The sequence below is a fragment of the Lactuca virosa genome, chromosome 4 (assembly GCF_052849685.1).
Source record: "Lactuca virosa cultivar CGN04683 chromosome 4, Lactuca_virosa_CGN04683_v6, whole genome shotgun sequence".
Classification (NCBI taxonomy): domain Eukaryota; kingdom Viridiplantae; phylum Streptophyta; class Magnoliopsida; order Asterales; family Asteraceae; genus Lactuca; species Lactuca virosa.
This window is the reverse complement of record NC_136429.1, coordinates 136061016-136078414: the sequence shown is the minus strand read 5'-3', so window position 1 is coordinate 136078414 and position 17399 is coordinate 136061016. Positions and strand designations below refer to the sequence as shown.

The window sequence follows — 17399 nt, the reverse complement described above, 5'->3', positions numbered from 1 at the left end:
GCATGTGTCTTAAATATAATTAATTTTGTTAAATATGAAACTTATCAATATTTAACATGAATATAGATAGATGAATAAGTATAAAAAATAAGAACATTTTATTTCTTAAAATATATTAATGGATAAATCAGTTATTTACGTTTTAATAAGCTAATTTAAGATGGTTTATACTTTATACAATAAATTAACTTTTCTGCTGATGCGTTAAAAGAACGTATATACATCAAACAATAATACGAATTTCAAAGATATATATCAATATTTGTTATTCGTGTAATTAATTCAATATATAAAATTCAATTCAAATAAAAGAAAAGGAAAAAAGAAAAAAAGAATTAACTCCACCATCAGTTTCGGCCACTAACCAATCTTCTCATTTCAGTGCTCTTTACCCAATTCCCCCCTTCCTTTTTCTCCCATCCCTACCACCTCCACCTGCAACACACACTTTCTCTCTCTACATATCTCTCCATTTCCAAAGGTACCACATATGACCTATACATACACAATTATTGTATCTATCTACTGTTTGTTTCATTAATTTATCAACTGCGTTTCAATTCTATGTTGTTTTTTTTTCTCTGTAACGCTCGAATATAACTTGTCTGTTTAAATTTAAATTTTAGATAATAAAAAAAAAACCCCAAAACCACCATGGAGTGCATTGAAGCAAAAGCATTGAAATCGAGTTTTCTTAAGGAATTTGGCTCCAAATCAACCCAACAAACCTTGTTTGAAGATTTATGGTGTGTTGCCGGAATTGATAACGTTGTTAATGTTTCCCCTGATGAATTTTCCGTGGATGATTTGTTGGACCTCTCCGACAAGGATTTTAATAATTCCGATGGTGGGTGTTTTGAAGAGTATTCCGAGGAAGACGAAGAGAAGGATTCGATGATTTCTAGCCACTTTTCAAGTACCGGTGACCTTGTCTCTCTTCCCGCCGGCGAAATTCACCTTCCGGTAATTACAACATGGTTAAACATCTGTTTTCGTTTGACTTTTCTGGTCAAACGTTGCATTCATGATTCAACAATTTCGTTAATTTTCGTGATGAAAAAGTCGAATTATGTTCAATTATTCGTATGGAAAAGTGAAGACGACGAATTTTACTGAAAAAAGTATCTAATTAAAATAAAGTACAAACAACTTTTTCGAAATTTCTATTGCAGGTCTAACATTTTTTCATTGATTTAAACGTTTCAGTTTTGATTCAACAAATTCATTAAATCTCTTGGATGAAAAGTTGAATTCATGTCAATTTTACTACAAGTTTTAATTTGAATAATAACGAAGAATTTATTTCCAGGTTGACGACATGGAAAACCTTGAATGGTTATCACAAATTGTGGATGATTCCACATCGGAATTTTCGCTTTCATTCCCGCCGACGAATTTGAAGAAGACCGTGAAATTCACCATGAACCGGCACGAACCGGTAAGACCGGTGATTCCAAGTTTTACCGTTTTGGGATTATCGTACCCAGTACCCCGACAGTGCAGAAGCAAACGGTCCAAGAAAACCGGCCAAGTTTGGTCCTGTTTGACCGAGTCATCCATGGACACCTCATCTTCCTATGACTCGTCCACCACTACGCATTCCCTAAACCCGGTTCAAATCATACAATCAATTTTCAATTTCCAAACCCCACCAACAAAAAAGCATAAGAAAAATACGGGTACCGCGATTGCATCCGATTTAAACGGATGTATAACGCAACGACGATGTACACATTGTCAGGTTCAGAAAACCCCTCAGTGGCGAACTGGTCCTTTAGGACCGAAGACATTGTGTAATGCCTGTGGAGTTCGGTTCAAATCTGGTCGTCTGTATCCTGAGTACAGACCGGCTTGTAGTCCAACATTTTCTGGTGATCTGCATTCTAACAGTCACCGGAAAGTGTTGGAAATGAGAAAGAAGAAGGAAACTGAAGTTGAACCGGATTTTAGTGTTGGTTTTGATAGTCTTTCATGTTAGACAGGACCGGGTTCATTAGGTTTGGGCCGGTTAGGTTCAGATTGTATAATTTTAGTGGGATGTTGGAAGACTTTTGTAGTTGTTAGGTTCCTAACGTTAGTTAGGGTGGTCTAATTTTAGATAAATTACATTTTACTACGTTATCCCAAATTGGAATTACAATTAGCATTATTTTCATATAAATATTTTGCTCCTATAATATTTTGATATAGTAATAATATTAATGACTAAATATGCCTTGCATTTATTTAACCTTTCTTCAAATTTATTTAAAAAAGTTGTTTGATACATAAAATATGCTACAACGTGTTATTTTAGGAGTAAAAAATAAAATATTTGACCACATTACGCTTAATAGCTAAAATATGATTGCATTTTTAGTTGTATTAATTGCATATCCTCATAAAGAAGTCTATAATGCAATAAAATGTTGTAATTTTGGCCTTAAGATGAGACATGGTTGTATATTTCATCATATTGTATAATCGTATACAATGAGCTTCATGATGTTTGGTATTATAGAATAGTTTGTTTCTGTGATTTAATATTTTGATGTTTGGGATAAAAATCATTGCCTTTAACATTTTCGATAAACCTTTTGAAGTTTGGAATACAAAATATGCATTTAGGGTGCAATGAGCTTTTGAGAGTTTTTAAAGCTTTAGTCTTTAGCTTTAAAAAAACTCGAATTAAATAAAAAAAAAAATGTCCAACAGCCGAGCTTAGAACTTTGTATTCTAAAGAAAAAACTATCAATCCAAAAACAACTTCAACTAGTTTTAAGAGTTCTTATTAGCTTTTAGCTTTTATATGCATTTTTCAAAAATTTAGAGCTACTTCTCCTGAACAAATGATGACCCTCCAACCTAAGTATGTGGCCCTTGCATTTGCTAACAATTAAATTTTTAAATCAATAATTTGAGATACATCAAAATCAAGTATTTACTTTCGTCCACCTATAACATTCATTTTGTTTTCATTTATTAGTGGAAAAGTGATTGCATATCGACCATAAACTCCCACAAAAGTTGTCTAAATGTTTTGCAAGTTGGCATCTTAGAATCTTTACAATGCTAGGTTTAAATAATGACTTTATTCAAGTATTTTGATTAAGTTTCCTAAACACCTTAGATGTCATGTAAAAAGGTCTTATTTTCAGTGAGTTTATTAGTTTTTTTTTGGCGAGTAAACACTTTTCTCCATCAATTATAATGTTATATGTCTCCTTAATATACATACCAATATAATTTCTTATATGTCTCCTTAATATACATACCAATGTAATTTCCTTTTCTGTCAAAAAAGAATGATGGGCCCATTCCCTATAAATGGATTGTGACAATTAAGCGACCACTTATCCTTGTTTCTTACTTTCTTACACACATGTTGACTAGATGTGGGTTGTGAATCGAGCCTAAAAAGTCGTATCGGTAGCAACGCACTAAGACTGATGAAGTCCTACTCTCTAAAATTCCTTGTACATGCAGCTTGCAATAGTCTTTAAAACATTAGAAATTTGTAATTCACAAGTAAAATAGTGGAAGTCTTCAGTGCTTTACTAAATTTTTAATACCACAAACAAACTTAGTTTATAGAGATGATAACAAAAGTATAATACTAAACTATCAACTCTCTTCTAGTACTCCCTTCACTCAAGCAATTATTCTTCACCTGGCACACGTCACAAACGCAAAGTATTAGGCATGGAAATTCTTAATGAGTTATATGTTAGTAATCGTCAATAAAAGAAACACACGATACCAATAACATCACATTAACATGAAAAAACAAACCCTGACTAACATATGATTAGTTTAGTTTATTTAGTTAGTTTCTTATAATCTGTCATTTGCAACACATACTTTAAGCAATAATTATGGTTACAATACTAGTGTATATAACTCCGAGAGTGATGTGTAGAATAGTCAGGATCAGTTTAGTTGTTGGATTGGTTTATACGGAAAAGATCTTGCCTCCGGCTTGGTAGTCAAACTTGTTGTTTTGAAATTAATAAGTCATTTATAAGTTATGTTTAGTTAATAAGTTTTATTAATTTAATTTACTTATAAGTTGTTACATATCATGTGAAAGGAAAAATGAAGATACATTATCTACCCAAACACAATTAGGTGAAGTTTGTCGAATATGTCGTTACGATAACCAATTGGTTTGTGATTTATCTATACAACTAGTCATATAAGAAAAAATTTCATTTGATTTCTTTAGCCGACCAAAAGTTATAAAATTCATCAAGAGAGCTTTACAATCGAGTTTTTGTCAAATAAGTCGCACGACCCTAAAGCGTGATGCAATTAAAGAATTTACAAAAAAAAAATCATAGGGATTTAAAAGGAGTTCTTTGCTAGATTTTCGGGTACAATCTCATTAACCACCAATGTTTGGACCACTCTACACGGTTCCAACGTATCATATATTTGTATCACGGTACATTGGACCGTTCCATTCGGCCACTCGGGCATAAGAGAGTGTGGCATGCAAGCCTATAGTTCCCTTCATTCATAAACAAAGCACCATAATTTTTGCAACATGTTACTTAGATCCTAAAAGTCATTTCAACCAACTCAAAAAGTTTGTCAAACATCGCCCTGTCAATAGGTTTTGGAAAAATAAATACAACAATATCATTCGGAATTGCAATCATTTTTCGAGTTAAGTCATTTTCTCGTGTGTGTGATAACACTAAACAGACCATTACCTATTTATACTATATATAGAGGTGTATTTTACATTTGTTTTGGAAATGAAATTGCGTTAAAAAACCAATTTTTTTAGTTAAAAACGGTTCGGTTCAATTTCTTTAGAAAAATTGGTTTTTAATTTTTATTAAAACCTATTTCTAACCAAAGTTGAACCGGTTATTAAAAAACCAATTTGATTTTTTAGGTCGATTAAAAAAAGGGGAAATTACAAAACTAGCATTTTTTCCTAATTACTTATCAAAAAATAGCCAAAAAAACTCACTTAGCCAAAAATAGCCCACAAAAGAGTAGTCAACATTCGGTTGACTACGGTCAACAGGGGATGACTACGGTCAACGCCCGTTGACTACTCTTTTCCCCTAATGGGCTACTGTTTCAAAGGGCCGTCTACTTTTTCGTGACCCATTAGCCCAAAATATATAATGAAATTTTTTTCAGATTATGTCATTTTTCTATTGTTTTTTTATTGTTAGGCTACGTTTTTCTCTCAATGGAGCACCCGAAGAACAATCAGGTTTGTCTACTTTTCTTAAAAATTTTACCGTGTTTGTGATTAGGAGTAGGTTTTGTTTATGGGGATAAATTTTTTTTTGAAAAAAATTGAAAAAAAAAATATAAAACCGTAGGTTTCATATGAAACCTACGGTGTACAAGTGCCCAATGCACTGTTTGTGCAGTTTCAACTTGTACACCGTAGGTTTCATATGAAACCGTACGGACGTTATTTTTTTTTCGTTTTTTTTTAAAAAATGGTATCAATAGAATAGGAATTGGATGTATTTTGTTGTGGTATAATTTTTTTATAAAAAAAAGGGAAACCGTAGGTTTATTAGAAACCTACGGTGTACAAGTATTTACTGCACTGTTTGTGCAGTAAACACTTGTACACCGTAGGTTTAAAAAAAAACCGTTTTTTTTTATTATTAAAAAAAATTAATAGCCAATAAACATTTGTATCCCCTTGTATGTATCTTATGATTTTTTTTGGAAAAAAAATTATAGGTTTCCTAAAATGTATGGTTTTACATATATATTTTTATTTTCAATTTTATTAAAAAAAATTTGTTTAAACGTATTTGTAACGATTGTATCCCCTTGTATGTATCTTATGATTCACTGTTTTGCATGTTGTTAAAAATGATGTTATTTTCTATGTCTCAATTATAGCATACAATAGCAATGTAGTATCTATTTGAAGAAGTTTTTATGTGTATAATGTGTAGATACTTTGTATTATACTGTATTGATAAAATAACATTGTGTTTTGGTAGTTTCGGGTTTGTTATAAAATATGTTATTGTCACACCATTTTTAAAGTACAATACTATTTTTTGTATACAAGTAGTATAGAAAAGACAAAATTTTGTGTAAAATAATTTACTTTGGTATTTTATAGAAAGTAAATAGATTATATGAAATGTTTAACTGTTTTATTGTGTGATACTCCAACACTGTTTTTTTTTATAAAACCTTATTTAACTTTATTTTTTATTTATTTTGTAGCTTCCTAACAAAAAGATGACATGCAATATATCTGTGAAAGCTTCATGTCACAAGTTGCATGAAGTTTTGAGTCAGTTGAATGGGCCGGTTCGAGAGATATTTTCAAGGACTAGCTTTGGTTACCTCTTGGATCTACCGGCTCAGTCCGGAGACGGACTACTTATTCATGGCCTACTACTTCACATGTTGCGTCCTACCCCTGAAAGTGATGCAGCTGAGCGTCTACATTTCATGTTTTCTAGACGTTCTTTATCATTTGGCCCGGAAGAGTTTTGTATTGTCTCGGGACTTTACATGGGCCGTTTTCCTACTTCAAGGATCGAATTTTCAACCATGTATAATCACGGATACGGTGATAATACATTTCGGTCCAGAGTCTTCCCGTATCGCACGGACACTACGTTACTTGTAGAAGATTTAGAGCTACTTATCTTGAACCGACGGTTCAATGAGATATCGGCTGACGATGTTGTCCGTGCGATTTTGCTATATATCCTCAATCAAGGTTTTTTGGGAAAAGAACCCAAATACAAAGTCACGAAGGAATTTCTGTGGGTGGTGGAGAACCTGGATGAATGGAACAGGTATTTATCAATTTAATATTATAAAAAAATACTATTTTTTATATGTTTAACTAATAGTTTTGCATATAATATAGGTTCTCGTGGGGGAGTTACCTATGGAGTAAAACATACCCTAGATTGTCGGGTATGTTTAAGAAATTTGAGGATCATATGTCCAAACATCTCACAAAACCTTGTGTGTATACACTATCCGGTTTTGTTATTCCGTTGAAGGTAAAAATATAATTTTAAATTTTTTGGTTTTTATTTTTTCATAATCCCTGTTAGTTATTGCTAACTCTTATATATTAATGTATATTTATTACAAGATATGGATATGGGAGATGTTCCCACTAGCTCGAGGGAATGCTGCGATACGACGAAACAATTTATATCCTCGTATGTTGCGGTGGTTTCACCTTAGGAGGTTAACATGGGAGAAAGTTTCCGATCTTTTCGATGTTGACCAGGACGAGGCACATCAACCGAAAAGAAAGATGATTGCCTCAGATGTCGAGTCATCTACTCCACATTACTTGACATATATTTCTAGTCTGAATCCTGAATCGCCAGAAGTCCCTTCTTCTGTACGCTACAACTTTAGAAAAGATGTAAGTAAAATACTAAAAGTAGTATCTAGTATATTAAAAATTTTCAACTATTATTGATATATTAAAAAATTTATGTAGGGAGCATCTACATCTGATCCATCCTGTGGAAACAGCCGATCTACCCAGTCCACCGGAGAAACTCATACGGTGGGAATTAATAGGAAAACAGCCCGAGAAATAATGGCAAGACTTCAAAGCTTGGAGGAAGAAATCCGAGGAATAAAATGTAAAGAGGGATTTGAAAAACGGGATGACAATAATGAATTTTTTGACGCAGCGTTTGGGGTAAAATATTTCATTTTATAAATTTACTATTAATTCTTAACGAAGGTTTCGAGGTAAAATAATTATTTGTTCAATTATTTTTCGTTTAAATGTAGGGGAATGAAGATGTGGGAGGTAGTTATCGGATGACAAGCCCAGTGAACGAACAATTCGGTAGTCCACCGAATTCAAATCGAGTAAACGAGGATGATGATGTTGGTCGTAGAAAACAAAAAAAACCCGTGAAGGAGGTTATAATTTTTTTTTTTTTGTATATTAATTTTTATATTTTTTCAGAGTATATTAAATAAATTAATATGTATTTTGTAGAAGAAGAAAAAGAAGATTGTTGCCAGCAACATCGTGGATGCGGAAAATCATATACCCGTGCCTCCTGTTGCAAAACCAGGTCGTCCGGTTAGGGTATTGAAACATTCTCAATATCTTAGCTCTCCATATGTTTCTGTAAGTTTCTTTAAAATTATATTTACTATAAATTTTTTTTAAGTATATGGATACTTATTGACTACGTGTATACTGTAGGTTCAAAATGCTCCCCGATATCGTCTGAGTGGGGTAATACGCAATGAACCACCACCCCCCGTTTCTTCTAGCGATCCCCCGACACTTTTATTGGAGCCGTATGTCATTCCTGGATGTGCCGCCCCTTCATTATACATGGGAAACAAACCGGCTGTTTATTTGAAACATCGGTTGTACAATGAAAGAATCGAAGCAAGGTTTTGGGATCTCCTTTTTTATTCAATTGACTTGGGATATTTAGATGAAGCGGTATGAAGACATTTGTTTATATTTAAAATTTAAATAATTGATAAGGGCCGTATGTTTAAATTAGATTTAAATGCAGCATGTTGACTTATGGGGAAGGCTTTTGAATGAGCGGAGACCGAACGATGCTCGATGGACAATCATGTCATCTTCATTTTTTGCTACATTTGAGACGTTCGAGTGGGTAGGAAGTGCATTGGGACATCCGTTTGACCCGTTAGATGGATGTAAATCTTGGTTAGAAGTTGACCGTGTAAGTAAACAAATATTATTGATTAATCACTTAAATTTTGATATTACACTAATTAAACGTTGTAACTAATTCCAACGGTTGTGTGGTAAAACAGGTTTATTTTCCAATTTGTATAAACCCACATCATTGGGTACTTGGGGAGTTATGGATGGACACGCTGTCGTTGAATTTGTACGACAGCTTGCGATCTTTTCGCGCCGTCACCATGATTGATTTTGTGCGGTTTGAAGATCTTGTAGACCGCATTCTTGTTGACATTAATTATTGGAATCACATGGGTTTGCCTGTTCAGAAAGCATCCATTACTGTTACGGATGTTACGGACGTGCCCCAACAGGAAGGGATGTTTGGAGAGTGCGGTGTGTTTATGCTGATGTTCATGGAGCAGCTTGTTTCTGGACAGGCGATTGGTATATCGACGACACCTGTTTTTGCGGCTACTAACTTTCGCAATAGGATGGGCATGGTATACTATGGATCAGTTGCAAAGGCGATTTTGTAGTTAGTTTGATTAGTAATTTTTTAGTAAAAAATTATGTGTAATGTTTCATGTCGAAAGATAAAGTTGTATTTTGGTTTATGTTATCAAAATGTCCCGTTATTATGAAACATAAAGAAAGTATGATATCGAGAGAAAATTACATATTATATAGATTAATCATAATAAACAAGCAAATATAATACAATACATATTACATACATAAACTCATAAATAATGCATAAACTTACTAGTTGATTAATCAAGAATTATCAAATTCAGACATTTTGAAAATCATTTGGAAAATTTTCTTTTTCTTGAATCACCCAGTCGTATTTTTTTTGTATGTTTTTGAGAATCTTTTCCATCTTAACCTCTTCTTTGTTGGCGTAGTCTGTTGCATCTTGTACCCAAACCCGTGAAGTTTTAATGTCGCGTTCTTTGTCTCGGATCGACCTCATTTTAGACCAGATATCGGCTTGTAACTTATCCAATCGTTTCCTATCTTCTTCAATGCATTTAATCTCGTTCTTGATCTCTTCTTCTTTTATTAATAGTTGTGATCGCTTCTCTTGTGGCATCAACCACCATTTTTCTTGAGAGGTGGACATCAGTTTATGTGATTGAGGTTTATAGAATACATATAAGTCTCTATATATAATTGACAATTTAACCATTTTTTTATAGGTGTTAACTACTGTAAAATAGCTTATGACTACTATATTATGTGTTGTCACATCCTACCAAAACATTATTGTACTTTGACTACTGTCTTATAGGATTTGACTACTGTCTACTAGCCATTGACTACTATGTTATGTTTAGTCTTATCGAACAGTGAATATTCGACACATGATTGTTATTTGACTACTTTTTATAGGTTTTGACTACTGTCTAATAGCATTTGACTATTAGTTGATTTGATTGACTACTTTTTATAGGTTATGACTACTATCTTCTAGCCGTTGACTGTTATCTTGTGTTATATTTAATGTGGATTTGTTATCAATTCAGAAATGAAAGAAACAATAACAAAAAAAATTGAAGTGTGAAAATGACAGAAAGATCAGAGGAGATGAAAAGGATCTTGGAAAATTTTAATTGGCCATCAACGTCCAACAATAAGCCTCCTTTGGGGACAAGTTCCCATAACGTGTCAACCAATCCCCCTCCCAACGTTGATCCTCCTATAGTAGGAGAGAAGATGGATGAGGAAGTGAAAAAATTGTTGTTACAAAGAGAAGCTGAAGTGGATAAGGCTTTTAAAGATTATCGTCTCCAAAGAGACCTTCTAGACATCTATTGTGATGACATTGATCGTAAAAAGAATTGGATTATAAGTACCAGTCAAGAAATCCAATCTACCGAGAGTTCGATCCGTTCCAGTGAAGAAAATTTGTGAAAGCTTAAGAGTGAATTAGCACTTCGTTAGTACTAATTGGAGAAAAAAAAAGGAAGTCATTGCTATGAAAAAAGAGTATCCGTATGAGTTTCCGATGTGGGAAGAAGATGAGTAGTATTTTAATAATGTTCTTGCTTGTTGTAGTAATATAAAGGTAGTATATGTCCAAGTATGTCTTTCATTTTTAATTTTAAGGTAGTATATCTGCAACTATGTTTTTTTATTAGTGGTTGGTTAGGAGCTGCAAAATCTGTAATAGTTCCTGGTTTACTTATGTTTAGTAATCTAATTATGTTAATGTCAACTTTGTTTTATTAATTACTCAACGAAATGGTTATGTCTGCTATTTTTGAATTTTTTATTTGTAAACAACATGTGTTGTATAGTCGAATGAATTAAGAATAAATATATATTACAACATGTATAGTACACAAGCAATATAGAAAATTAAGACAACAAATTCTCATACATGGAAACACAAACCATTACAATTAAGAACATACATTACTACATCTTACGTACTTCTACTACTTAGTGGTACATACAGCCTGCATAATCGAGATTTAGACTACAACTTATACACAACAACACCAAAAAAGAAAATCCAACTACAAAGTAACGCTATCTTCAAGTGTAGTACTTTGCTTTGAAGCTTCTTCTTTGATCGAGCTAAGTTAGCAACTATCAACGAATTATTGTCTTTCGCTTCATCCAGCCAACAAATAAACCCAGACTGTGGTGGCTGATAAATAAATATCAAAAACATTATGTGTATTCTCTAAATATTCAATCATAAATAACAACATATATATATATATATATATATATATATATATATATATATATATATATATATATATATATAATTAAGTGATAACGCAAATACCTCTTTAGGACAAGCGTAAAATATCCGTCCAGGGTTGTTTGAAGTCCTTGATGTCCTTATAATACCTTGAGCCCCACAACTGCAATTTACCATTTTCATTGGTTACTGAGATGGAATTTTTATTAGTGTGGCCAGGTAATTATCTTCATTTATATAGTGTCATTAAGCTACATATTCGGACACATGATTGTAGCTTGACTACTGTCTTATAGGTTTGGACTATTACCTTTTAGCATTTGACTACTATTTTACGTGTTGTCTTATCGAACAGTGAATTTCGGACACAGGATTGTAGGTTGACTACTGTGTTGTACGTATTGACTACTGTCCACTTGCAGTTGACTACTGGTTTATGTGTTGTCTAATCTAACTGTTAATTTCTGACACAGGATTGTAGCTTGACTACTGTGTTATAGGTATTGACTACTGTCTACCACCATTTGACTACTACTTTAGTTTTCGAATACTGCTCCGATTCTATAAAAAGGTTTTGAAATAATTTAAATCATCATTATTGATATATTTTACAAAGGTTCCTGTTCACCGCCCTAACGTTAAACATGAGTTTCTCATACAATGACTATGAAGACAGCTTTACCAACTTGCATGTTTACCTCCACAACATTCAGCGTGCAAATCCCCACAGTTACACATACATCAAAACCGATGTTATGGATCGGTTCGAACTATGTTTTGTTGCTATTCGATGTGTGGTAATGTACTATCGATTTGTTTATTATTTTGCTAAAACATTTTAGATTAGTCTAAAACTAATAATTATGTTATATAAAATTTGAAATAGATCAACGCATTTATAGGATGCATGCTTCCGGTCATCTTCATAAGCAGTGTCGGTATCAGAGGAGAGTATCTTAATACAATGTTCGTAGCAGTTGCTATTGATGGAAACAACAATACTACGCCAATAGCATTTGGTGTCGGGGTGGCAAATAGTGTTAACTCCTGCACTTGGTTCCTTATGAGGTTGAAGGATGCTATCGGAGCGGGTACGGAAGTTGCGCTCATAACCAACATGGGCGATACCATTGCTTCTTGCATTGGTCAAGTATTCCCTGATGCTTACCATGGTTATTCGTGTAACAGTGTTTTGAATTATTGTCGATTAAGAATTGGTCAAAGCAGAAATTTAGACTACTTGTTTTTCCGTGTATGCAAAGCATATACCACGCAAGACTTTAAACAAACATTTTCTAAGTTAAGTCATGGTGCACAGGAAGTTCTTCACAACATCGGACATATGAAATGGGCACGGGCCTATTTCCCTAATATACGTTGGAATGTACTAAACATTAATATTCCAGAATTCCTAATGGTGTTATCAGTTAGTCAACGCAATGTACCGATAATAACGCTAATTGATGCGATTGTGCAGTACATCCAACAGACATTTGCAGAACGTTGTGTCATGGGAGGTAATATAGGAACTTTTTATAAATCAGTTAAATGCCGGTAATTTATTATCCTTTGATTTTTCAGGAATGTTGAGCACCGTATTCACACCTTACGCAGAGATGGTCCTTCAAAGGAGGATGCAAAAGTCTCGGCAATGGAAAGCAACAAAAATCCCACCTGAGATCCCGTCTATGTTACCTTCAGATATTTTCCAAGTTTTTGATTTCAAACGTACATGTGTTGTGGATCTAAATCGACACACATGTTCTTGTGGGAAATGGCGCAGTCTTGGTATAGCATGTGGTCATGCTCTTGCTGCAGCACGTTATACAAACAACACGGAATTAGCCGATATGGTTCAAATATATTATCGGGGTGATGTGTTTCGAACTACATACCAGACTAGGAATGTGAATGTTGTTCCCCCTCCATCTGAATGGGAAATACCAGAGCCATTGTCGATCGTTTTAATCCCTATGTAATAGGTTGTCAGATGTTTGTTTAATAAATATAATTTCCATTATAGATAACGCTACCTTCTAATCCCTATGTAAGACCAGAGGCATTGATGTTCGCTTTAATCCCTATATAAAATCAACTCCTTCACATTATTAGACTACGGTTTCATAGTCTTTGACTACTGTTTGGCACACTGCATAATGTATAGTCTTTTCCAACAGTAGATTTTTCGCTTCAAACATTATTTCCGTGCAACGTTTCTGACCGAATTTAACTATGTAATAGGTGGTGAGACGTTCCTTTAACAATGTTATGTTTAATTCTAATTGTAATTTCCTTTAGATGTTGTTAGAATTAGAGGGGATTTTATCAACCGTGAACAAAACGTGTATCCCAAACAGTTTCCTAATCTGTGGAAACCAATTTAACTATGTAATAGGTGGTGAGACGTTCCTTTAACAATGTTATGTTTAATTCTAATTGTAATTTCCTTTACTTTTATGTTATGTTCAATTTTGTTGATTACAAACATGATGTATTTCAAACTTATTACAAACACATTGTCAACTATATTACAAACATAATATATTGAAAAATATATTACAAACTCAACAGCAAATATATTACATAGACAAAGACAAATATATTACAAACTCAACAGCAAATATATTACATAGACAAGGACAAATATATTACAAGCGTCATTATTTAAAGGGAATAAAAATTACATCGGCAATAAAACAACCATCAAAGGGTCTGGGATTTCCCATTCAGCTAGTGGGGGAACTGCGTGAACGGTTTGTGTCTGGTAGATGAGCTGATATACATCGGCATGGTAATATACTTGAACCAAATTAACAATGTCATGCATGTCTGAATCACGTGCTGCTGTGATGGCATGACCACATGCTATACCGAGACTGCTCCATTTTCCACATGAACAAGTATAAGCTTTAAGGTCAACAACACAAGTTGTTTTAAAATCAAACACTTCATACACATATGTCGGCCTGGGAGAGGATATCTGTTGGGGGATATGTGTTGCTTGCCAACAAACAGACTTTTGCATCCTTCTTTGAACCAGCATTTCAGCATACGGTGTTAATACACCAATCAAACTCCCTGAAAATTAAATATGGTTACAAAAGGTTGTTGTACAACCTATTTAATTCTTTTATATTTCATCCAAAAATATACCTGCAATTATACTTCGTTCAACAAAAGTATTTTGCATGTACTCACGAATTCCCTCGATAAGCGCTATTATCGGTACATTACAATGATTGCGCGATACTACTGAAAAGTATTGTGGAACTTCCATGTTGAGTACATTCGAACGGGTGTTAAGGAAATAGGCTCTTGCCCATTTCGGATGACCGATATTCGTAAGCACTTCACGAGCATCAATGCTTAATCTAGAAATTTTTTGTGCAAAGCTTGACAACGTGTAGGATTTTAATGTTATCCAGAACAAAGTTTCCAATGATCTCTCGGAGCCTACTCTTGTGCGTAAATAGTTTTGCACGCTGTTACAAGTGTAACCACGATAAGAATCACTGAAAACATTATCTACGCAAGAGCTAACGCCATCGTACATATTGGATATGAACGCTATTTCCCTACCCTCTCCGAGACATTCTTTTAAACTCATCAGGAACCAGGTAGAATTTACCACATTATTTTCAACCGCCATACCAAACGCTATAGGGAAAGTCAGATTGTTCCCATCTTTAGCAACAGCTACAAACATTGTTTTTAGGTAGTCCCCTCTAAGAGGGACGGTACCTATGTAGAGGACAGGCAAGAAACAATGCACGAATGCATGGACCTGTAATTTTTAATAGTGCACACCAATTACTTTAATGTACAAACACTATCAAATGTAAAGACACAAAACGGATTTGGAAAAGAATTATACCACCCATCCAATAGCCACAAAACAAGATTGGAAACGATCCATCAAATCCGTTTTGATGTGAGTGTCAGTATGCAGGTTGGTTCTGATGGGTTTTGAGCATTCTAACACTTCCTAAGTGTACATGCAACCCTAATAACCTTGGATCTATGTTTGTCTAATTATCATGCAAAGTTGAATTCCAAGGTTATATTCCTATCTAGCATACATGGGGAACAAATTTTAACTTGCATGAAAGATAGAATAACTTACCTTGTTGTTGCTTATGATCCTTGAAACCTTGTGAGCCTAGCACCCCAAGTGTGATGCCTCAAATGCTTCACACAACACCAAATGCTTTTGGAACGACTTTAGAGAGAATACACACTTCTAAAATCGGCCTAGCCCTCTTGTTTCTTATGTGTAGCCGATTTTGGTGGAGAATGGGTTTCTTATATAGTGTTGACACATCTAGGGTTACACCATGTAAACCCTAATGTGTCATGACTCTTCATTTCCATGACCCATGGATTTGTAACTCCCATGGAGCATCCTATGGGTGGAACCTAACTTGATAATCCATGGAGCCTCTTAGCCCACTATATAAGATATGGAAGATTTACATAATCTACCCATATATTTAATTAGTTATCTTTTGATCACTTAATTAATTCTAAATTAATTCTTGATCAAACTAATTAACTAATATTATTAATATATTAGAACTTATAATATATTAATAAACCATAAGTGTTATTTCTCTCATTTTGGTTTATCCAATTGCATGGTGCCATGCAACCCAAATGGACCATGCCGGGTCGGGTCAAGTACATACCAGAAATAGTTATGGACTTAGACACCTTACCCAACAGTCTCCCACTTGGATAAGTCTAATAACTATAACCGCAATACTTCAGGAACCGATCGGCAATCGTAGCTCTTTCAAGGTCTTTCGGAACTGAGAAGATGATGATACGCCATTTAAGATAAGTGATCATATAATCCTCTGTTCTAGATATCAGCCGGACAAATACATGGAACAATGTCTTACTTATTGTCCAGCAGTTTGTTTCCCGATTTTCGATTTGTTTGACAAAGAACTTAATTGAACACATCAACTTAGTTCTGACCGGGCCCGGTACATAGGTCAAAACAAAATCATCGAGGGGCCCAGATATCAGCTTCTAATCCAAGAAGGAACAGATAAACTTCGACTCATATGTTTGTTCTACCACTCATTGAATTATACACAAAAGCACGTTTTATAACATCGAGTTACCAATGCGTTAACGTACAATCAATGCATAACCAACTCATAAGTAACAAATCATATCTCTAGGTTTGAAGACTTATATGATATTACCGTCTCACGATCACTCGAGATAAATTCCATGAAGTGATTCCAGTGAGCGTGGGTTGAGTCCAATGCTCAGAACTTATGAGCACTCATGAGTGTTGTAGCCATGTCCAACAGCTTAGACCTCTGCAACCAATCATGACAGTTTTGATTCATACCTACTTCCGACATATGACCGACTATGGAGGTTCGAATAATATGATATACCAAACATAATTATTCTGGAAGTCAAAACATGCAAAAGAAATATAGTAAACGATCGACAAGAGATAGCAACACTTTACTCATAAATAAAACACCTTTTATTCATCATCTAATGTCAATTACACTTTACAAATTTCAAGGTTATCTAACTACTAAATCTAATATCATCCTTCAGCCCTATGCTCCGAGCATGCTGGAGATGCTTAACCCGAGTCAGTCCCTTCGTGAGGGGATCTGCTGGATTCTCATCCGATGATACCCTCTTTGCCACGAGGAGTCCTTCTTCTATTCGATGTCTGATGAAATGGTATTTTCTGTCGATGTGTCTGGATCTCCCGTGATCCCTTGGTTCCTTGGCTAAGGCAACTGCACTTTCACTATCACAGAAAATTTCCATTGGCTCTTTAATAGCTGGTACAACTCCAAGGTCTCTAATGAAGTTCTTCAGCCATATCGCCTCCTTTGCTGCCTCGCTAGCTGCTATATACTCTGATTCGCAAGTTGAATCAGCCAATGTCTCTTGCTTGGAACTCTTCCAAGAAATTGCTCCTCCATTTAAGGTAAAGACCCAGCCTGACTGAGAGCGGAAATTATCCCTATCAGTCTAAAAGCTAGCATCACTATA

The 17399-nt window shown here is 34.3% G+C and overlaps 3 protein-coding genes across 3 annotated transcripts; 2 read left to right on the top strand and 1 right to left on the bottom strand.

Annotated features, from left to right (window-relative positions):
* Nucleotides 1-350: 350 nt before the first annotated feature.
* Nucleotides 351-2161, top strand: LOC145107443 (GATA transcription factor 5-like). Its single transcript, XM_079044339.1, has 3 exons — nucleotides 351-481; nucleotides 627-963; nucleotides 1310-2161. Exons 2-3 carry the CDS (start codon nucleotides 655-657, stop codon nucleotides 1976-1978), a joined length of 978 nt encoding a protein of 325 aa, XP_078900465.1. The 5' UTR covers nucleotides 351-481; nucleotides 627-654; the 3' UTR covers nucleotides 1979-2161.
* An 8052-nt stretch (nucleotides 2162-10213) lies between these two features.
* Nucleotides 10214-13342, top strand: LOC145105090 (uncharacterized). The gene is made up of 5 exons (XM_079042229.1): nucleotides 10214-10478; nucleotides 11837-11840; nucleotides 11980-12160; nucleotides 12250-12880; nucleotides 12945-13342. Exons 1-5 carry the CDS (start codon nucleotides 10214-10216, stop codon nucleotides 13340-13342), a joined length of 1479 nt encoding a protein of 492 aa, XP_078898355.1.
* Nucleotides 13343-14043: 701 nt separating this feature from the next.
* LOC145105089 (uncharacterized) lies at nucleotides 14044-15069 on the bottom strand. The gene is made up of 2 exons (XM_079042228.1): nucleotides 14517-15069; nucleotides 14044-14441 (listed from the first exon to the last, which is right to left on the bottom strand). Exons 1-2 carry the CDS (start codon nucleotides 15067-15069, stop codon nucleotides 14044-14046), a joined length of 951 nt encoding a protein of 316 aa, XP_078898354.1.
* Between the last annotated feature and the right edge of the window lie 2330 nt (nucleotides 15070-17399).